The 22,861-nt window shown below is 45.6% G+C and overlaps 1 protein-coding gene across 2 annotated transcripts in view; it reads left to right on the forward strand.

The window, feature by feature from the left end:
* Positions 1-22,861, forward strand: part of SLC67A1 (solute carrier family 67 member 1) — a 77,848-nt gene that overhangs the window by 45,439 nt on the left and 9,548 nt on the right. For both annotated transcript variants that reach the window (XM_074543322.1, XM_074543321.1), the window contains 3 exons: positions 8,882-8,997; positions 9,464-9,574; positions 14,762-14,862. In XM_074543322.1, the coding sequence (XP_074399423.1) occupies positions 8,882-8,997; positions 9,464-9,574; positions 14,762-14,862 (328 nt within the window). The remainder of the gene's footprint in view (positions 1-8,881; positions 8,998-9,463; positions 9,575-14,761; positions 14,863-22,861) is intronic.

Raw genomic sequence — 22,861 nt, forward strand, 5'->3', positions numbered from 1 at the left:
TGGAGTCTGGAGCACTGTAACCTCATAAAAGCTGGAAAAAGCTTGAACTCATTCAGAGATTATTTCACACCACCTACAGCACTCTATGAAGTCAGACATGCTGTAACATATAATTAATGATGTGTTTGGTGGTGAGTCACTGAGTAGTCTAGCAAGCTCACCTTCAACCAGTCTGTGTGTGGGAGTCCTTACCCAGCAACACACCCAAACTGAGCATTTTAATAATTTACCACGTTCTGAGCTTGGAAGAGTAGTTTTTGTTGCTTAATTAGGTAATTTTGAAAAAATACTTAAAGGCTTTACTACCTGTTGGGGAACAAACCAACATGAAGAAGAAGGTGGGGGAGAAGCCCAAAATATGTTTGTAATACTACTTTCTTTGAAGTATCCAAGAAAAAGGTTAAGAGATAGGTGACTGCATCTTTGTGTTATATTCAACAGTCACTTGATAGATACATGAACATTTCTTGGACTGAAATGTGACATTAACCTCTTCCAGCTGCGTGTCCTCCCAAACACAAAGTGAGAGTTATGCTTATTTATTCTCTGTAACATTTTAGGGTTGCAGGAAAAAAAGCAGCATTTTCCAGGGAATGAGTGAGCAAATATGTGCCTGTCTGGCTTGTGACATGGTGGTGGGAGACACAGGTTTGATTGGAAGGAAGGAAACTGCACTTGCCTCTCAATGTGATCTAGTGTCCTTATCCTTTCTCTGACAAAAATCATAGTAAGAGTCCCAGTGAAGAGCCAGAGTCAGACAAACTTGCATAATGCTTCTCTGATTACTTTTCCAGCCTCCAACTATTTTCAGCTCAGGGGATTTCCTGACATGAATGAGTGAATATGATTTGTGATGCTTTAGTAATCTTCAGTGCATCATTCTTCTAAGTGCTTATCTAATCTCTCCTTGTACCTGTCCAAACCTTTTGCTTCCACAACAACAGTAGCAACAAACTCCACAGACCATCATGTTGCAAGAAGAATTAGGCCTTTCTCTTTCTTTTGAATTAGTCTCTGACAGTTTCACTTGGTGCTTCCCAGTTTTTGTGATGGAAATGACCATGTCAGTCACTTCTTAACTGCCTGCTCCAGAAATAAGCAGTTCAGAAAGCATAATTTCATGTATGAATTTAGGACTTGATTAGCCTGCAAGCATCTTATCCAACTTTAAATCTAATCTGTGTTATTGCCCAATCCCTCAGCCCTGTGAGGGCCATATGCAATTCCCCACTGGCTGTTCTTTTAGTTGTGTATTCTCAGGAAATTTTCTTACTTCACTGCAGTGCCAGATCAAGCACAGATAGGTTGAAGAGCACATGTCCCAGCCTCACCAGTGGGGTGCCTCTGATGTGAGCACTGACCACCAACACCTACTTCCTGATGCCTATCTCAGCCTGTCCCAGCTCATCCAACATTAGTTAGCACTGCTGGGATCACAGCCAGGTGTTGCAAGCCCCCATTCAGGGAGTGCAGCTCATACCTGGTCCTTGGCTAGACTTCTCCATTTCTAGGCATGCAGGGTGATGCTGTATAGAAGTGTGAAGAAAGCAATGCCTAAAATAACTAAAATCTTTTGGGGAATGCAGTTTATTCCCCCATTTGTTATAAATTCATGTAGGTGTGCAGGTGTTCAGTGAACCGAGGTGCCAGTGGGACTGTTGATGCCGTGCAATAGGGAAAAGCAATAATCACACAAACAAGTGAAGCTCTGAATGAGGAAAGTGCAGTATTTGGAAATATAGGGTGTTTTATCAGAGAAAAGAGCACACGAGGCTAAATGATACTCAAAATTAGCGGCAGACTGTGGGCAAAGCAAGCAGGTCCACCCACATCTTATTGAAGGGTGACTGAGATCCTTCTTCTGGCAATCAGCCCAGTGCTGCTGCGCTGGATGGGGCAGCACAAACCTGGCATGGCCAGGCTGCTCCAGCTGCCTGGGCATTAGCATCCTGCCACAGGGACCTCCAGCTGCCTGGGCATTAGCATCCTGCCACAGGGATCTCCTTCCCACTCTGGCAGCGGGATCTGCCAGGGCTGGGGCTGGCTCCTTCCAGCTGCTTCTCATTGCTGGGATTTTCTCTGCAGCAGGCGCTTGGTGGGTATAGATCATGTTCATGCTGCAGAGCCCCTGATGGACAGCCAGCCTTATCCATCCATACAAAACACTTTTTACCTGGAGAGCTCTGCCAAAGGAGGATTTTCCCCATGGAAGAAGCCCAATGCTTTTTATTCAGTGCCCTGCATTGCCCTGGTGCTTTTTCTTCAAGGCTGAGTATTAAGAGCCACCTGCAGCCCTCCTTGTGCTGGGTCGGTGACACACACAGGAGTGAATGTCCCTTAAGAAAAGTTAATCCACAGGTGGCTCCAAGGGCTGGTGATGGCTGTTCTGTTCCTGATGTCCCCAGCACATGGCAGCTCTGATGTACCCCTGTGGTTCCACTCCTGACTCTTTGCCCTGCTAATGCACCAGTGCCAATCTTCAGCACCCCTCCCTCACCCAGTCCTGACGGAAACAGCCCATGGAGACTGCCCGTTCCCCTCGTCGTATTTTTTTCCTTCCACACCACATGAATTTTCCAGATGTGGCTGCCACTAGAAATAAGCAGTTGAATGAGCACTTGTCTGTGGGTGACTCATTCTCACCCTGTGAGGGGCTCTCTGCAGGGTGTGGATGTGAAGTCTCACTCCCTCCCTGGACAGCCTGCAGTGATGTCAAGCTCACCATAGTGAGAAAAAGCCTCCTGCTCTGCTCAAAGCAGCCAACTTCTGCTGCTCCTCATCTAAAGCATATGTGGCAAAAAGGACAACCTGGTAATGGTTTCCATTTGCATCAGGAGGGTGAACTTCCCCCTTTTTCTGCTGATGCATGGGAAGGGGTGGCTATCCACTCAAGTTTTGTGTTCTGTGTCAAGAGATGGGGAACATGCTTCTCCATGTCTCTGTGTGATGTTTTTTCCATGAGGACAGGAGTAGGAGCTGCAGAATGGAAGACTTGGGGGTGTTTTGTTTTCCTCTCAAAGGCATGGGTAATGTGATGGGTGGTCCTGCTCTGGTATTGCTGCCTTGAAGTCTAGAGAGCATTGGGGTGTCTGAGTTTATGTTTGTTATTGTGCTGTTTCTTGCCCTGGGCTGTGGAAGCTGGACTAACTCTGTACATTGGCATGAACATCCTAGGAAATGTGGGAAAATTCTGTCAGCTCAATAAGTCTTTTTCTCGTTGAGGCTTTTGTGGATTTGTTTTTTTAAGAAGGCTTGGTGGAATTTTGTGCTTGGGTTTTTGGGTTTTTTAGTTGGTTTTTGGTTTGTTTTTTTTTAATATTTAGGAAGAATCTTAACAATATAGACCAGACCACAATGGGTCAGAGAAGAAATGCATTCAGCAAGGCAGTAAAAGAGTTTCTTGAACAAAACCATCACTAATTTACAATGAGTTATGCAGTAATTTATGCATCACTAAGTTATTAGGACCTCAGTGGTCACTGCTCACTTTTTTACAGACCTAAAGCTGGTTACCAGAGCCCATGGTTTGGTGTCGTGATTTCACCTGAACCTTTTTTTTCCACCTCAGTTTTTTGCTTCGCTTTTCTTTTTAACTCACCAGCTTTTTTTCACCTATATCTGCCCCTCCAAGGGTGTGAGGGGATAGTGTGGCCAAACTGTAATCAAAGAAATATCTTGAGAGTCCTCTCAGAGCTGTTTAAGGAATCTGGGCCGGCCATGAATGCCGGCTTTATGCAGCGCAGTTTTGAAGTAGGAGTGAGTCACTAAAAAACAATTTGTGCTGTCTCCATGTTCAACTTTGACTTTATTAAGGAAAAGAGAAAGAAAACAAACACAGTCCCATTCACTGTGAAATACACATTGATCCTTTAATCCTTGGGGAATCATTGGGAACTGCTTCCTCCTTGAAAGAATCGACAGAATCGCTGCAGCGTTGACTCAAGGATAATTGTGCAATCACAGGCGTGTGTTCTGCTCCTGGGCTTTGCAGCACAGGGCTCTGTGGCTGGAATGCCAATGGGAGAGCCACTGATACCATCTTGTGGTACAGGCAGCCTCCCCTAGGTACCTGTCTCCATGGTCTATCCCAGGCTTCTCAGGCAGGAAATCAAAGATGGGAATTGCCCCTGAGCGAGGACTGGAATTTGGGCTGCAGCCCAAAGCTGTGGCCCCTGTTGGTTTGCTGTAGCTGCCCTTGGTGGAGGCAGGAGGCTCCCGTGCCCAATCCCTGCGTGGCACTGCACCAGCTGGGATTCTGCTCAGGCTCCCTGTCTGTGAGCTGGAAATATGCCTGCAAATCCTGGCCAGGGGCCTCTCCTGCTGCTGGTCCACTGCCTGGTGCCTGCATACTGCACATGCCTTTGTGGGACTGAGTTTTCATGGAAGTTTTGCTGAAAGCACTGCTTCAAAGCTGCTGTGAAATGCTCTGCACATGTATTTGTACCTATGTATGTACCTATACACACCCACATGTTCTTTTTTGGCCAGGCCCTGCTTTCCAAGAGCTGCATTTGCTCTAAAGCTTGCCAGGTTTTTCAGATGCTGCATGTGGTGCCACCTCTGACTTCAGGGGCAGGTGACAGGAGTTGGAAAGCCTCTGTGTTACTGTCGTGTTTTGATTCAGAAATTGAGCTCTGATTGCATTCATTTGGCTCACACTAATTGATCCTGATGGGAGCAGGTTGTGAAGGAACATGGATTAGCTCCTCACTTTGCTGCCCTTGGGAGGTGAAGGTTGGGATTTACCTGCCAGGAAATAGAGGGGCTGGTTAAGTGTTAGATGGGAAGAAATGTAACCCTCCTCCAGCTGGCTTTGGATCCTAGGATTTTTTTGAGGGTCAATCTGTTTTCCAGTACATTACTATTAATGGTTTTATCATCAATTCTGCTTTCCCACCAGCATTTAGGATGGAGTTTCCAGATGGGTAATGTTAGCTGCCAGCCACTCATCCCTTCTCCATGGCCACAGGCTACCAAACAAGCCTTGTGACCCACACCATGGGTCCTGTGGCAAGTGGCCATCCCACTTTTTGAAACCCTTTAAAACTCTTTAAAAGAATGCTTTAAATACAACCACATTTTACTTATTGGCTTCAGGAAAGTGAAAAGGAGAGGCTATTGTTAGGTTATTAAACAGTGCTTGGCTGATGTTACGGGCTCCTGGCCTCCAGGTCCCTGTGCTCATGTTCTCTTCCTGCTTCTCTGAAAGTTTTATGTCAGGACAAGCTGCAGCTAGTCATGTTGGCAAAAACTATTCCTCCTTGACCCTGGTTCCTCCTAGTCCTGGATTCAAGTGTTTGCTCCCTGCCGCCAAAGTGTTTGCATCCTCCTGAAAGCAGGAGATTGGAATACATCAGCAGGACAGGAAAATGCTCTTTATTCCTCTGCTTCATAGCAGGGCTGGAAAAAAATTAGTGGGCAGCTGTGGTTTTAGCTGACAGCTGAAAGGGGCTTTGCTAGTAAAAGTCCACAGGGAAGACCAGGAGGCTGCTGACAAAAGTCAGGAAGGGGCTCTCTCTGCAGATTAAAAAGCAGAGGAATTATAAATAACATGCTGAAGTGCACAGATAAAGTTACCCAAGTTATTTTGGCCATAAAGCCCAGGACATTAAAGGCCCTTAATCTCTCATTAATCAACAAGAAGCTGGAAGAGGCCATACAATGAGCTCAGCTGCCAAAGCTGCTGTGCCCTTTTGCTCCATTTAATTTAATTGTGTTAGTCCTGCCCGCAGCCTTTGTTCTTCTGCCCTGCTCAGGAAATCTGCTGCTGGTTTGGCAGGGCTCACCCTGGTTCCACATGGCTGGTTTGTGGACAGCCAGGAGGGAGGAGAGGGAGAGCAGCAAGGGGAAGAGGATGGGAAAAGGTCTCACGGGAGCAACCTGCTTGATGTACTTCATTTATCTTAACAGTGCCACTGCATCCCTTCCTGGTGAGGCTTCCTCCTGGGAAGCCAAACACCAAGCTGCATGCAAAAGGACTCTGGTTGATATCAGCAGAAAAGTTGGGATGTTTAAATAAAAAAAAAAAAAACAGACGAGTGACCACGAGCCAGCTCTTGTTCATCAGGTGCTCCCCACCCAGCAAAGCATTCCTACCACCACCTCCCTTGGTTCCACCTCATCTCTCTTAAATGAGCCAACAAACAAATGCAAAAGGTGGTTTCCAGGACACAGGTGAGTTTTGTCAAATTTCAGCATTTGTCCCTGCTGAAGGATGAGATAGGAGAGCACCTAACTGTAGGGTGTACCTTCCTCACCATTCCATCAAGGAATGACAGTACTTAATGTGTGGAAAAAGATGGAGCACTTACAGAAAGATGTGCTTAGGAAAAGGGATTTTCAGATGGCTTTGCTTCAGGCTTGTGTGGGCAACACAGTTTTGAGCTCTGTATTTTACTGGATTTCTCTGATTTCAGCAAGCAGCCATGTAAAATTTCACAAATTTGTTATATCAAGCCCAAGTTTTCCCAAACATGTCAATTGTCAAGGTTTTCCTCTCCCTTTCACAGCAGTGAATTAACAGTCCTGTGCTTGCAGTGAAGTGAGCACAGGGCATTGTTTGCTTATAGTTTTACAGAGTGATCCTTCTGTCATTGCTTACTGTAATTCTTCTTGGATGTGAAGAGTAAAACATATTTACATTGGTATGTGGGATTCTGGACTACCTCAGGAAAAAGTAGAGCTGGAAAGGAAGTTTTTCTGGCTGATGAAAAATTTTGAGATGTGTTTTATATATCAAAATGAAAGCTTGAAATAGAGAAACTCCCAGAAAAAAAACAACCAGACAACCAAAAAAAAAAAAATTATCACAGCCCCCCACACACATTTAGCCAGCTGCAGCTATTATTTTGGTTATTTTATTCTTTTTATTTTCTTAGTAAATTTACTTTATGTTGCAATGCAAAGTAGAAATTCTGGATGTCTTGGATAAAAAATTTTTGTCCACAAATTTGATTTTAGTAGTTTGGGAACTGCTTGGCATATAATTTTAATTTAGCAAGTGGCAATCTGCTGCACTAAAAATGAAAAGTAATGATCCGGTAAATGACTAATTTTGTGGTCTGAGTTAATTAGTGAAGCAGCTTGGTGGATGGAAGACAGCAGGTCTAAATTACTGTGCTAAGTCCTTTTGTAGAAAGATATTATCTGGCTTTGTTGTTTTAATAATAATTAATGAGAATTAAAATATTCAGCTGGGATTTCGCTGTTACTGTTAGCGGGAATATGTGTGTGTGTGTGTATAATATGTATATTTATATTTGTTCTCTGATGATTTTGTTGCTTGTTTGCATCTCAATCCTTGACTGTCTTGCTCTGTGGCTTAAATAATACTCCAGAAATTATTCAGACTGCACCTTTGTCTAGCATGGAGGAAACTTGAGGCTTTTACAATTGGTGCTCCTGGTTATTTAATGAAAAACATGCACCATAGCCTGGCAAGGAAATCAGCAGTAAAAAAAACAGGCAATAAGCAGTGTCTTATCAGCAGGATCACAGGGAGCATCAGCTGGGGGCTCCCAGATCACTTTTACATCTTATTTGTGACAGCACAGGTGCTGGCAATGCAGGGATGGCACACTCACCTCCAAGGCTGCATGGATCTGCAAAACTTCAAAGCCTTCTCTGCTGAAATCCAGGCATTACTTTGCTGAAGTTCAAAAGGCTTAAATTTTGGTGCCTCCAAGGCACCATGGTGGTCACTTTGTCTTGTGCCCTACATGACATCAATGTTTGGTGTTTCTGCTGGGCATTTCCATCCCAAACCTGCTTCCTGTGGTTGGTTTCAAGCACATGTTTTAGGAAACCCTACAACTAACTGAGTTCTCATGATGGGGGAGACTTTTAATAAACTGGTTTAGTGGATAATTGCTCTCAGTGTTAAAACAAATTTCCCTCTTTGTTTTCAGCTTGACTTCTCTCAGTTTCAGTCTTCCAGGCCTGGACTTTGCTCTACTGTGTTTGTTAACATTAAAGTCCCTTAGATTGTGGAATCTTCCCACATACCCTGAAACACTAGGAAGAGTAATTTCCTAATCTTCTCTTTTAAGAGGACAGTGATAACTGGGGACTAATTACTGGCTCTATTGACTTTTTAATGTTTGTGTTTTTTAGATAAGTTGTAATTGTTCCTTTTTATCATTGTACAACTATAGTTAATAATTGCTGTTCACTGTGTCTACATCCAAGGATGTGGCCCCACTTCTGTTAAAGATTCAATGTTTGGGGCTCTGAGAGATAGCTGAACTTGGTTTGGTCATTGATATTGGTTTGGTTTGCGGCACCTTTGGAGAAAGATAAGTGCATCAGTCAAAATGCTGTTTACCTTCTCAGAAGGTTTTTTAGTTGTGTTTTTATTTTTAAGGCCTCCTTTTCAAATGGTATCATCTCCCTGGTGGGTTTAGTTCTGCTTGTAGGCCATATTCTACATCCTTAATCATCCTGAGTACTTTCCTTAAGTTCATTTTATTTCACTGAGAAATTTCAAGGAGTGAGATGAGACTTAGACTAATGAAATTGGGGATTAGACAAGGATTAGGTGGATTCTAACAAGCAGATGCTGTGCTTTCTGTGGGAAGATTTCTAAGCTTCATTAAACCAAGAAAAGCTCCTTTCCCCTGACACTTGGAGATTTAAAAGCATTGTATTATACCCTGTTATGAATAAAACGATAAACCATCTTGATAAAAATAGCCATCTTTTGGTGAAATTTCAAACTGTGGTCATTTCCAAACCCTCCATGAAATGAGTTCTTTTAATTCCTTATGTACTGTGACTTGAAAGGGAACTGTTCCTCATCCAAATGCCCAAGCCTTTGCAGGATGGAGATATAAACACCTTGTTGATGGTATTTATCCATTATCTCTATTTTTTCTGTTTGCAGTGTTTATGTTCCTACATATGTTGGGCTGGTGGGAAGTCTCATCAACACCCTGATAGCAGTGCTTTGGATCCCTTCTCAGACTAAACCAAAGTCGGACCATCACAGGACAGAGCACAGTGAGTATTTTGTGTTTCTGAAAAACAGTACATGAAAAAGGGCAGGGGATTGACATGCTGCAAGAACTGCTGAAGGACCTCGGAGTTGATTTGAGGGTAAAAAGGTCCCAGCCTTGAGATGCTGATGCTTCAATGTCTAAGCTGAGCTTATGGAAGAGGATTATTCCAAATATATTGATCACTCTTCCATGTGGAATTGCAGTCTTCCAGTCTCAGAAAAGGCAATTGTGGAGGTCCTGCTGGGGGTTAGTTTTGTCTGACAGGGGAGGAAACCCCACTGTCTCAGAGGATTCCTCTACATGCAGATCTGGCACCAGCTCCCAACCTCCTGCCACCGGCACAAAGCTGATGCAGCAGAGATGTGGGTTTTGAGTGGGTTTTGAACCTGAGCAGAGTCTCAGAGTTTGCTGCTTTCTACCCTTAGCCTGTATAATCAGAATATTAACCCATATGTCATCCTCTGCAGGCACATCACCGTCTGGCAGCTTGTTTAGCATCAGAGAAATCCTGCGCCTGATGAAGTTTCCGGGAGTGATGGAAGTTTTCATAGTCAAGGTGTTTGCTGGATTTCCCATAGGTAAATCTCACCCATTAACCATCATTGCTGATGCATTTAGAATAGGATGATGTAGGCCAGGCTTGTCTCAAGTTTCTGAAAGCACATTGCTTTTGATCACAGAGCAGTGAGGATTCACCTCCTAACTTGATGCTGGGTGCTTTCAGGTAGTCTCAGCTACACAGGGTCAAAAGCCTGGGACTTAAATGTCCAACACGTTACTTGTCACAAGCTGCATCTGGGAGTTTTGGCAAATCACTTAATCTCTCCATCTCCCTCAATGAAAATGTTTTTTCCTCTTGTCTGTCATTTCTCTTTGTGCTGTAAGCTCTTCAGATCAGAAAAAACTTGGTTTTCCTCTGCCAGAAAAACTGAGGACCTTCCTGATTTTACTTAGTGATTTTAAGGTGTATCCTAACCTTTTTTCCCAGCAATTAAAAATTGCTGATGGATGAGAGGGCTGAGCTGCACACAGGGGACCCACAGCATGTGTCTTCCCTTGCACATTGATGGGGATGCTTGTTCATCTCTTCCTTATATATTCTGCTGGGGGGGGTTTGTGTCATGGTGGGAACTCACTGATCCTTAAATCCTTTCCCAAACCCATCTCTTTCCCTGCTTCCTCTGAGTCAGCTGCTGTCCTGGAAGGGTTCATATATCCCTATTTGCCTGACAATGTATCCCTGGGCACAATTTAATAATCTTCAGTTTTGCCTACCCTCTAACTTCTTTCTCCACACACTTGACTAGAGACAAGCTGCAAGTCATCCTCGTCAGTGATGTGGAAGGACAGGGTGATGTTCTCTGCCCTTCCACAGACAAAGCCTTCACAGCTCTTTTCCCATTCAACCCAAAAAGTCCAGTTTCTCTTGAGGATGATTTCAAGAACTGAGTTTTGTGCACATCATAACACGTGTGTATCATGCATCTGAACAAACTAAGGCACTTCCCTTCCAAACAGGGATCCTAAGAGGGAACTTAAGGCACCCTAGCTTTTAGACTTTGTATCTTTTTCCAATTCATTTTTGTCTGGAGAAGCCTTTGAAGTTTAAAGAACACGAAACATGATTTACAAATTAAATGCTAATTTGTAAACTGTAAATTCAGTTTACAAATGAAAGTGAATTTGGTTGTGGAGTGTGGCTGAATCGGAAGGGGATGGCACTCCTGGGCTTGGTCAAGCTCATCTGTTATTTCTTGCTCTATCTCTGGGGGAATGAGTCGAACTGGAGCTGGAATTAAAGGATTTCTGGGGTTTTTTTCCCTTGCTGTGTGTAGCTGGTACTGGCTGAGATCAGTAATGCCAGTTGGTCCTACCCCTGACCCTGGAGACAGGATACAGTCTCAAACCATTGCTGGCTTGACCTAACAGTGCAATTCCTTTGGTTACTAATACAATAAACTTCTAAAACTGCACTCTAAAAAGTGTATAAAATGACAGCATTTCACAGAATGCGAAAGATGTTTTACAAGGGTTTTCTTAGCTGATTCTGACTCATTTCTCATCTTAGAGTAGCATTCATTTCTCTGTTAAAAATGCCTGAGACTGCATCCATGTGAGCTTCCCACAGTAATTTCCTGTGTGCTCTCTCTTTTCCAAAGGCCTGGCAAAATGCACTTTGCTTTAGACATTCCTGCTGAAATGCGAATTCCTGCCTGTTACAGAATCAATTCTCCTTTCCCTGTGCAAAGCAAAAATACTCACTGACCAAAATAAACATCTCCTGCCCAAAGCTGCAAAGCAGTTTCTAGGCAAAGAGGATGGAGACAGTGAAGCTGGGATTTAAGGCAGGCACTGGGATTTCAGTCTGTCAGTATTTCTGTAAGGGTAGGAGAAGGTTCACTTGGGGCTATAGCACTCCCACTACAGTGAGGAGTAATTAAAATCATAGGAGTGATTAAAATCCTAGTGACTTCTCTTTGCAGGTCTCTCTTCACTTCAGGTCACTGACCAAACTGCTGGCAGCTGAAAGGGGATCTGGCCATCCCTAATTCTCTGCAGCTCACAGCTGGAGGCTGAGCTCCTCATGAGCTCATTTACCTTTCATCCCCAGGCTGCAGCTGTATAATTAATTAGATTGCCCAAATTACAGACTGTTTTCTATTTACTTTGTAAACAAGCTTGTGATATACAGCAAAGAAAATATTTTGTTCCTTATAGATCTCATTGTTGTCTAAAATTAGCTGGTTTGAGACCGAAAGAACCTCCCTGGGAGGGCTGGAGGGCTGCAGGGCTGGGAACCTCCTCCCTGGGTTGCATAAAAGCAGAGCCGTGGGCTCTGTGCCTCTTGCAGGAAAGGAGCTGCCAGGGATTGGGAGGCAGCAGAGAGCTCCAGCACAGCCCAGTTACCTTCTCAGCTGACCTGGGAAAAGAGAGCCTCACTGCATTGGGGTAGATAGAGACAGAAAGAAAAACAAGGGGATAAAAATATCCAACATAACTCTCACTGACAAGAAATCACCAGGGCCTTGAAAATATTGATAAATAGCTGCTTGTATGAATATCTGGCTGCCTAATCCCTTTAGAAAATCTGGTTTCAGCATGATTGCTTTAGCACCTGCATCCCGTTTTTTCAAGGATTTTCTTTCACATGTGGAACGATGTTTTGCAGCGAGCCTTGGGGCTCTGCATCCCATCACATTTCCAGTGCAGTGTAGCAGGGCTGTGATGAGCTCCCAGAGGCTGTGCTTGCCTTCTCACACCATCTTGCTGTAGGGATTGCTAAACTGGCCCTCCAAACTACAGGCTGCTTTCAAACATGTCACTTTTCTTAAAAAAAAGTTTGCACTCCTGATTTTCCTTGGTGCTTTTTGTCACCGTTACTGCATCTCACAAACCATTTCCCTGCTTTCTGCTGCATGATCTTTGTTACTCATCCCACTGATGCCAGGTTTTCTAAGGAAAAAAGTTGTTTTCAGCCTTTTCATAGGCATCCTCAAAAAAGGCAAGTTTTCTGAGGGTATTTTATGCCATTTTCCTTTTTTTTCCCCCCACATTGAGCCTGTCAGCATGGACTGAGGCTTATCATTATTTATGTCCTGCACTCAGCTGACCTGCAGCCTACCCAGCTGAGAACCTGCTGAGATCTCTGTGGGAAATGCTTGTTCCAATGAACACAACATATTTTTTTAGTTCAATCTAAGGCTTGCCTTGTGGGTTTCATCAAGAAATGTGTTACCAGTGGGAGAGACCACCTTAGTTTCTGAGAGAAGAGGGGCAAGGGGGTCTCCCTCCTCCAGGCAGCTTTAGGGGACCCTGCAGGCACAGGGGGTGACACCCATCTGAAAATGAGACCTTTGCACCTCCAGGGGAGCTGTGCAATGTATAATTCAAATTTAAGAGCACAGCCTATTCCCCTGCTCAGAAAGAAGACAGCTTGTTTGAAGGAGAAAGATCCAAATCTGTCTTAACTTGATGAGGGACTTCAAAGGGGAGAGGAGCTGTAGAAGCTGGAGCACAGTACCAGGAAGAGGCATCAGGTATGCAGGGAGGCCAAGCCCCTCCTAGGTGGTACCTGCAGAGGGGTGCAGGATTGAGGGCGAGCTCCTGCTTCCATCTCATCTTCCTACAAGTGAAACCAAGTGTGGTTTTTCTTTCATTTCGTCACGTGTGCCTTTTATAAACATGTGCAACCCTGTTGCCTGATTTGGCTGTTGTGAGTAAATACTGGAATTTGCATGTTACCTTAAGCTGGCTTGAGCTGAGAGCAATTTCAAAGAAACTGGATAAGAATGGGGTGCTCTCCATGGAGGGGTGTGGTGAAGCCATAGACCTTCATGAGCCCCAGCTCCCAGGCACCTTCTCCACACAGCTGGGGAGCAGAAGAGCAGGGCTCCCTTCCTGCCCCCATCCCTCTCTCCCAACCCCATGGAGCCAGCTGGGGTGCAGCTACTCCTGTTAGAGGGGAGGATGTGTCTCTGGTGGGGCTCAGGAAGGCTTTGTGGCAGGTCCTGGGATGGGAGGGCAGTGCTCCCTCCAGGCAAAGGCTTGGGGTGCCTGGAGGCAGGTCTGGCTGCTGCAGGTGCTGCACTGGTTGGGCTGGGGTTGGGCTGCTGGAGGCAGTGGAGTTGTTCTTGTTCCTTAGGAAGCGAATCCTTCCAACAGTCTGGAATCACCCTCTTCATCCTTCCAGGAAAAGCTGGCAAATCCGCCCCATGCCATGTCACTTTGGCAACCACCAGCTGTCTTCTCAGTCCTCACACATTGCCTCCTGCATTCTGGTTTTTGCAGGAAGGAGAGCAACAAGGCTCCCTTTTTACCCAGTCTTTATAACTCAGAGAGTCTTACAAGGAAAGGCAGGACTGCTAAAAGCCATCTGGTCTCTTCTCTCCCAGAAGGATCAGTGGTCTCTGACAGACACATTGTGGGGTTCTTCACATGCAGAGAGCCCCAATTTCCTCCTGTCTTGGTCCATCTCAGGTGCACAAGACACTGAGGGAAGCAGCAGACTCTTACCCCACACCACACTTGAAGTGCAGTGTTTTGACATCATATTTTTAATTTCATGGCTCTCTCTGTGAGACTGGGAGCATGTGCAAGCACGCCTGTATTTGTGTATGTTTGGCAGTGGGGAAAACACACACTATTGTATTTTCATTTGAGATTGAGTGGATGTTCTCTGTTACACTTTGCAGAAATTGCCTCCATTGCAAAGCAGACCTGGTCTGTGCTCTTTCTGCCCCTACTTTCCTGACTGCTTGTGTTGACATTGCAATCATTGTCCTCACAAGAGATTTTCCACATGCCCCAGACATCGTTGCTGAGGTGTGCAGTGAAACCACTGCATTTTGGCTGATGTCACTGGGCTGCTCCCCACACTGAATATCTGAAGTCAGGAAAAAGGGATGAGGAATCCAATCAGATTATTTTTATGGTTACAGTCTTGTCTGAACAAATGTTTTCTTGCTGTCTTAATGGTTAGCCTGGCTTCAGTGATACAAATATTTACCAGTTTATAATTAACAGCTGAAACTACAGCCTACATAGTCACATTACTTAAAGATGAAAGTAAGGGGGATAAAAAAGTTAACATTTAAAGATTAAATTACTACAATGACTTTGAATAGGATTATGTTCGTGTTTATACCCAGTGCTGGCAAACCCAGGGAGAGCTACTGACTTGGACTGGTGGTGAATGGGAGCAGGGTTTGGCTATTACATGCACTGCAAGTGTATTGATGTACTCTTTGCATTAACCCTCCATCCAGGTTTGTTCATGATTATGTTTTCCATCATCTCTATGGATTTCTTTGGCTTGGAAGCAGTGGAGTCTGGATATCTGATGTCATATTTTGGTGTCCTTCAAATGGTAAGTGAAGTGCCAGTCCCCCTCTTGGACAGATTAGCTTGCCACACTGCTACCTAATTCACTGCCTTCTGTACACATGCTCTTCCAAATCCAGGTGCATTACTGACAGGCAAATCCTAGCTCTGCCATATGGCATTTAGCTTCAAAAAGAGAAGTGACTCCAAATTTATTATGTTCCTTGGAATGGGAAGAAATTAGAGCAAGAAGTGTCCGGAAAGCTTTCTTGCCCTTGTCCCTCTCTGTGGATCTTTAAGCTGTGGAGCTAAAATTTCCTTGGACTGATATGTCCTGGGTTTTGTAACAAAACTTACACTGAAGCTAAAGTGCCTTGGCTGAGGTTTTTCCTGGTACAGGTTAGTTGATTTGCATTTATATAGTAGCACCCTGTATACTCAGGAAAGCAGACAACCTTTCTGGTGTTTTCACTGCAGATCCTTTCAGCGTAGAAGAACTTGTTTCTGCTGCATGGAAACAAGCACAGCAAGCTTGTGAGTCCCAAAAAAGGAAAAAAAAAAAAAAAGGAAAAAAAACCCCAAAACCAAAGCACAGAAAGGTGGGTGACAGAACATGATTAGGAGGCTACCAAAATGGGTAAAAGGGAAAAGTCAGCTGAATTAGGCAGTAATAACGTAAAAAATGTGCAGTGTTGTATTATAGCAGAGTGTTCCTTTTGGAGGAAGAGGCTTAATAATTTTGTAGAAGGAGCAGCGGATGGTTATAACCAAGCCCCAAGGTAGGAATGCAAGTTAAGCAATATCCTGAAGGAGAGTGGTCTTGTTATTGAATCCTCTTCATTTCCTGGGTATTGCCACAGAGTTCCTGTGGCAGCTTGTCATTTGGGGAATGGCAGCTCAAGCTGCTTCCTTTGTGATTTGGATTTGGCATGGTGTTGCCAGTCACTTGGGCCCTGGCCTGCTCTCACCAAATCTGGGCATCTTGGTAGAGCAGCAGCCAGGCGTGGCTGTACATCACCAGCTGGATTCTGCAGGGTAAACTGGAGCTGAGCAAATGGTGCCTTTGCCATGTCCCTCCTGTGGGATGCCTTTGGAATAGCTGTCTCTTGGTCCTGTGAACATCCCCAACCTGCTGAATGCAGTCCCATTCAGCCTCTTTGGGAAGAAGACCAGTTTGCCAGTGCACAGGCAAGCTTCTGACCCACACTCCACTGCTTTGAGAGGCTTTCCCTATGTTAGCCTTGTATGCTGCCTCCTAGACCAGGATCTGCAGGAATCACTCAGGTTTTAGAGGGGCCAAGTCACTGTCCCAAATCTTCTTCCCCTTCTGAATGCAGGAGGAATCCCCAGAGCTTGGCTTTTAACTTAAGACATGTCACTTAAACCCCTGTTACACAGGCAGAAATCAGATGTGGAGCTGCAGCATGGCTGTGGTGTGCTTGTTTGGAGTGGGTAAGGTGGGCAGTAATTGCTCTTGTAAGGAGTGGCTTTGTGTGGCTAGATGGAGCCTGGACTCTGCTGCTAGGCCCAGGATATCTGTCTTGAGGACACTGCTGTTATGTCTGGAATATCTGTGTGCCTTCAGTGCCATTGTTCCCCAGGTTAGTTTGGTTGAAACTGCTGCAGATAAGGTCACCTCCTCTGCCCTGCTGGGCCACCCCACACAGAGACACAGCCCTGGAAGATATGGGAATTACAGCATCCACTCTGGTTCCTCATGGATGGTCAGGTGCCAGGCTAACCAGGGACCTGACCCTTCCCAGAGTCACAGAGTTTCATCCCACAGAGGCCAGTCACTCCTATTGCCACAATCCAACCCAGCAGGGCCCTGCAGGCTCAGGTGCAGCATCTGCTCTGCTGGGGAGTCTTTGCCTTGGGCCATTTGGCATAGAAACTGGCTTTTATCAGCCAGGCAGTTTTCTTTCGTACATCCATGCAGTTTCTATCCATACTGCTAAGCCCATCCTACGGTGGCAGTTCCAAACTCTACTCTGGTTTATGCAGGACAAGATCCTCAACTGGACTAAACTGAACCCTCACTCTCTGGCTTTTAAATTATTGTAAAACATTAGAATTCATATCTTGACTTTCAGGTATCTGTCTAGAACCACCCAAAGAGATCTCTTGGGGCTGGTGTCTGGGTTAGTGTTTCATGGCTGCTTTCTGTTTGGATTGCAGGGAATAGAGGTGTGCTGGCTCTGTCCTGCTGAGCCCCAGAGCTGCTTGTGTTGCCCAAGCTGGCATTTCAGATGCATTTGTTTCTGCTGTACAGGGAATTGATACTGCTGAGATACAAATGCAGATTAGGGTGCAAGTGAATTCCACCAATCTGGATAGGTGAATGATGATTAATATCTGCTGACTGGCTTCCCCACTTCACTGAGTAAATGACAGCTTTATTCATGAGGAATGCAATGTAATTTTCAGTCAATTTCATCAGCCAGATACTCAGCTTTGATTTTTTTTTTTTTTACTCTTTAGTTTGCCTTGCTGTAAATAATTGTGAGGATTTTCCCATCCCCTTGGACTTGCCCTGAGCCCTTCTGTTAGAGGAAACCTGTCCCCCATGTTTGCATCTCTTCCTGGACTTGAAAAAGGACTTTTATAGGACTTTTATACCTGGAAGGGGACATTAAAGAAATTAAGGGGGAAATGATTTCTTTGTGTTATTGTAGTTTCTATTTTTTAAATTAAATATTCTCAAAGCTTACATATTCCTCTTACAGAAGGCAATGTTCCCTTTCCCAGTCTGATCAGCAATCCTAGGATGACTCAAATAGTGATGGTGTCTTCCTGCCTTCCTCTCCCACCCCAAGGATATTATGCTCCAATTGCTTAATCTAGTTTTTCAGCTTCCCAACCTCATTTGACCTGCTGTGGTGAGAAGTGGCCAATGCACTGTAAAAATCTGTTTCTCCTCATTCCTCTCATTCAAGCCAGCTGCAGAGTACCTAGAGAGGAGATTTTGAGAGGCTTTGAGCCAGTCCACCTAATTTTAAGTAGGCAACTCAAATTCTTTGTCATTGTTATACCAAACAGCTCTTTGCATGGGGAATCAGCACAGAGACAGAGACCCTCGAGGAGGTGAGGTGTTTGCTCTCTTTGCAGATGGAGGATGTTAGTTTAGACACCACCAATTCAAGCATCACTCAGGGATCCCATGCAGAGCTCCCCAGCATCACCTCATCCTGTGGTGAGCATCATCCAGCAGCAGGGGACATGGGAGAGTGTGGGCAGGGTGAAGTGCAGTGGGCGTGGGAAGGGGGCTCGTGTCTGGGTCAGGACACAGCCAGGCAAGGTCAGAAAAGGGCGGTGGGAAGGCAGTGAGACAGCACTGAGACAAGAACTGTCTGATGAGGAAACAGAGCTGTGGCTTAGAAAATGGAATATGACTGAGGCTGGAATGGACTGCTGGGGAAAGGAAAGTAGCACATGGGGGTGATTCAAGCAATCCAGGTCTCTGCAGTGATTCTTGAAGCACCCTGAAAGTGTGGGGCTGTCTGATGAGCTGGGACTGTGCCAGGTGAAGAGAAGTCGTGTGGGAGATGATAATGAAATGAGGAGAGGAGGGCAGACAGCAGGAGAGCTGCCTCTGCACCACTGCAGAGATTCCCTTGCTCATGATGTGCTTGAAGCATCTTTATCTGATCACTGGTAGGTCTCCAGGCAAGAGTTATGAGAGCCCGTCAGGGACACAATCCCTCTGTCCTCCAGGGCTGGGCTTCCAGAGCCCTCTCATCTGAGCAGCCATGCAAATGAGATTTCCCTCAGAGTGAATGCCTGGCAGTGTGAAATGCCATTCCATCTCCCTCCAGAGAATAATTAATTTCATAATGGTTTAAAATAATTTCATTTTGAGTAATGGGCAGAAATTAACCTAGACTTTTTTTTTTCTTGAGTTTGCAAGTGTGATGATAGCATGGACACCTTCCAGGTGTAGTATGTGGCTTGGAAAATGCTGCTGGAGGATTAAGCAAGTGAAATACCTGGAGTCCCCAGTTGATATCTGAAGTCACATCTGATGCTTAGATTTCAAGCCATGGGAGGGGGTGGGTGAAACTTTCCTTTAAGAACTTTTTCTCAAAAATAAAACAACCCAAAGCAAAATGCACCAAACAAAACTCTGGGTGGGACAAAGGGGTAGATATTTATAACCCTGAGGATCGAGAAATCATAAGACATCTGTTCTATTTACTGCATTTAAATTTGTATTGTTATACAAACTCCACCTCTAGCTGTGCAGCTTCTGGAGGGACAAGTTGGTACGGAGTGATCCTGAAAAGATGAGAGAGATTCCTGGAGGAGAGATTTACATTGCGTATCATCTTATCACCAGTCTGTCCCTCTCGCTTTTTTTTCTCCCTACACAGCAAAAGAGATGATTAAAGAGCCGGGGATTTAATTACAGCCAGGTATGCCTGGGGGGAAAACCCACTTAGTGAAAGGACCTTGCAACAACAAACAGAAAGTTCTCCAGTTTCCTCGCTTTGAAGGATTTATATCTGCGCAGGGGGGTGGGTTGGAGGGGGAAAGAAAGCGATTAGGCTGGAGTTTGCAAAACACACCATCCTCTTCCCCCTGCTTGGCAAAGTGCTGCCTTCAGCAGTTTGGTCCTCACCATCATCCCTCCTTCCAGTCCCACCACCCTCCTGCTCCTCCACAAGACCTGAACGACTCAAGCAATTTCTGGCATGGCTGTGTCAGTAAATGTGCTCCCTTTCCCCCAGCATGGGCTTTGCACAAGTTCAGCCCATACAGAAAAGCCCCTGGACTGTGCTGACCCCTGAGCCCTGCCCCAGCAGGTCCCTCCCCAGCTGGGCTGGCCTGGGAACTGCCAGCCGGCACAATTTCAAAGGCGAGATACGGGTCCAGGGCGTGGGAGGCAGCTTCTGATGTGAATCATGCTATCTGTGCAGGGATGGGGCCCTGCATCTCCTCTGCAAGGCTGTACCAGCTTATCTGGCCTGCTGTGTCTGCCTCTCCGACCTTCTCACAGCTTTCCAGTTCCAAGCTGGCAGGTGAACAGGGACTGATTTTGTTGCTGGGCTCTGTCAGGCTTTGAATTGGTGCTGATGGAGGAATCTTTAGCAACAGTCCCATGTCCTCTGAGCTCAGAGGAGCAGCTGAGCATCTGCACAGCTCCTCTGACCTTCACAGGTGAGGTCAGCTTCTTGCAGGTGCCAGCCAGCTCAGCAGCAGCCCTGTGCAGCAAGGCTGGTGCTTCAAAAGTCTTCCAAAAGCGACAACCTTGGACTTTCAAATACAATCTTTTCCATCCTGCAAGAAGGGGTTCCTGCAATTTGTTAGAGGTTAACAGTCAAATGGGTAATTGGCCTTTCTGAGCAAAGAGGAACAGCTGTTTCCCAGAAACCAAATGCAGTGATAGAGGCAAGAGAGTATTTTTCCATGTGATTTGCTGGACTAGTGTAACAAATCCCCAGCTTGCTGAATGCAGAAAATTATGAACAGAGATTTGGCTGTTCTTATGCATTTATTGGGAGACTTATTTGCCTTAAAAGAAGGAGAGGGGGGCGGAAAAAAAGATGAGTTGGTTTTTCCTGTGACATATGTACACAGCCACAGGCAGTGCCTGTTATTTCACTTGCAAACAATTTCCTCTCTCTTTTGTTTATTGATGGCAGAAGGCATTCCAGCCAGGTACACTGGCTCTTCCCCGACTTCAAAGGAGGTCAGGTTACAAAGGCAAGCACCATCCAGGCAAAATGAAATGCAGGAGGGTAAGGCCCATTGCAGTCAATCTCAAGAGGAGTTTATGTCTAAGAAAAAAGCTCAGAACACACCAGTAAGAATAAAAATAAGGATAAATTCCATTTATCAGCTACCAGAGCTTGTCCATAGAAGTGGTGATGGCCAAGTCACCTGGGATGTCCCTGCTACCTTCTGGTAAAACAGCAGCACATGCCCAAAATCTTACATGGGAGAGTGCACATGAGCCACTTTTCACCTGCTGCTCATGCCAGCCCAGGAGCTCTGCACTCAGGGAAAATTTGGAAGTAATGGGTTTTCAGGTCTAAATTCAGACTGGAAAGTGAGGCCAGACTTACTGGTGGCTGGAAATATCATCTAGTGCCTAAATCAAGGCTCTGTGTCCAGAATCAGGGTGATGGGCCTTGTCTGCCTGGGCCTCATGGCTGGATCAGCAGTGCCTTGCTGGGGAGGAAGGCAGGCAGGCAGACAGCCCGTGGGGGGACTGCCATCTGTACAACCTAAGGATTGCTGCCCTGCCCCAAGGGAAAAGCAGGTGACTTGGGCTCATTCTTGCCCTTGGAAATAGTCCCCTTGCCAAGCTGGTTGATTCAGCAGGGATGTTTTACCTTGAGCTTTTCATTGCCACAGTCCAAGTGGTGGGAAAGCCCATGGGGGATGCCAGCATTGGCACTAGGACCATCTCTCTGCTCTGCTGACTCTGGGGACAGCTCATCCTGCACATCTCCAGCTCCTGCCTGCTCAGAGCCTGTCTCTGCTGCAGTGCTGCTTGCTGCCTTCCCATAGGGGCTCGTGTGCAGTGATGGCAGTGATTTTGGGAATGCCACTCCCATGGCCACCAGACCAGGGACGTTGCTGATGCTGTACCCTAATGACTCAAGGAAGGGCAGGGACTGGGCTGTGCCTGCACGGTGTATCCCAATAAAATATGCCATTCAAGTCTGGGCAAATTGGGAAATGTTTCCTTTCCTCCAATGGCTCAGCAGAGCACAACTGGGGCTCAGGTGATGCCACCCTTGAGTCAATCCGTGCCCTGTGACAAGGCTCAGCCCCCATCCCATGTGACTCAGCACAGCCCCAGCTGTAGGAGGGACTGGGAAGTTGCAAAAAGTCAATGATGATTCTCCCTTTTTGGAGCACTCAGCTTAATGGAGCGTCACTCAGTGGTTTCCCCACCCACCCCTGGAGTAGGAGCTGCTGGGGCTGGTATCAGCCTCCTCTCATGGCAGGGCTTTTGGTCAGGATGATTCAGGTCACCCTAGGCACTGTCCAGGCCTCGTGCCACAGCAGGCCCTCCTGTCCCAGAGGCTGCTTGACAGGTGTCATGACCCGGGAAGGACACACAGAGCCGTGCCAGTGGCACGTGGCAGCTGGGCACACGTGAGCCAAGCTCTCAAGCCCTGGCCAAAGGCTGGGACAATGACAAAAAAAGGAGCCAGAATGTCTTCTTGGTGTGATGTGCCCTCATGTCAAAAATCCTTTGTGCTCTGAAGCAAAGTGAAGGGTTGAATTTTGATAGTTTTCCATTCAGTTGTATGCTGTTGGAAATATATTCATTTTGTAGCTATTGTTCTTTATGTCAACTTTATCTTCACTCTATTGCTATTTGCCTTTTTTTTAGCAGGTTATTATAGATTAACATATTCTTTCTGTTTAATAACTTACTTTCTCATTTATTTTGCACTCATTTCCTTTCAGCTGACTTTGGATTTCTGCCTAAGGACTAACAAAACAAGGCTGAGTGTAGTGTAGTGTCATTCCTGGTCCAAACAGACCACTGAAGTTTTCTCCAGGTTGGACTGCCACAGAAATAAAGGGAAACAAAGCATTTTGAACTAGAGCTTTCCTTTCAAGTCAGAGGAGTTTTCACTTGGATCAAACAAAGCCTTTCAAGGCAGGGGAAACTCAGTAGATCCCTATCAGTCCCTTCCCTGAATTGTAGTCAGACTGTTTAACAATGATCTCTTCCAACCTCTCTCATGTCCACTTGGGCCAGGATCACCTGAAGTATGGGAGATGCTGAACAGATAAATAAAAGAGGGAATCCGTGCTCTGCAAAGTGCTGGAAAAGTCAAATAATTTCTGGGATTCTAATATTTTGCTCTTCCTTCCCTCTCCCTCCCCCCCAGTTTTTGTTTAAAATCTGTAGAACCAGTTCCCATCCTTTACATCTGCGTGTACTGCTGGGACTGGATATTAGCATCTCCGTCATACTTGTTTCCTGCCTAAAAATTATGAACCACCCAATTTGTATATTTATAGTTTAAAATAATGTCAAGAGAAGGTACAGACATTTTCCTCCTTTGCTCACAAACGTG

Source organism: Zonotrichia albicollis, chromosome 6, assembly GCF_047830755.1.
Source record: "Zonotrichia albicollis isolate bZonAlb1 chromosome 6, bZonAlb1.hap1, whole genome shotgun sequence".
In the NCBI taxonomy this organism is placed as follows: Eukaryota; Metazoa; Chordata; class Aves; order Passeriformes; family Passerellidae; genus Zonotrichia; species Zonotrichia albicollis.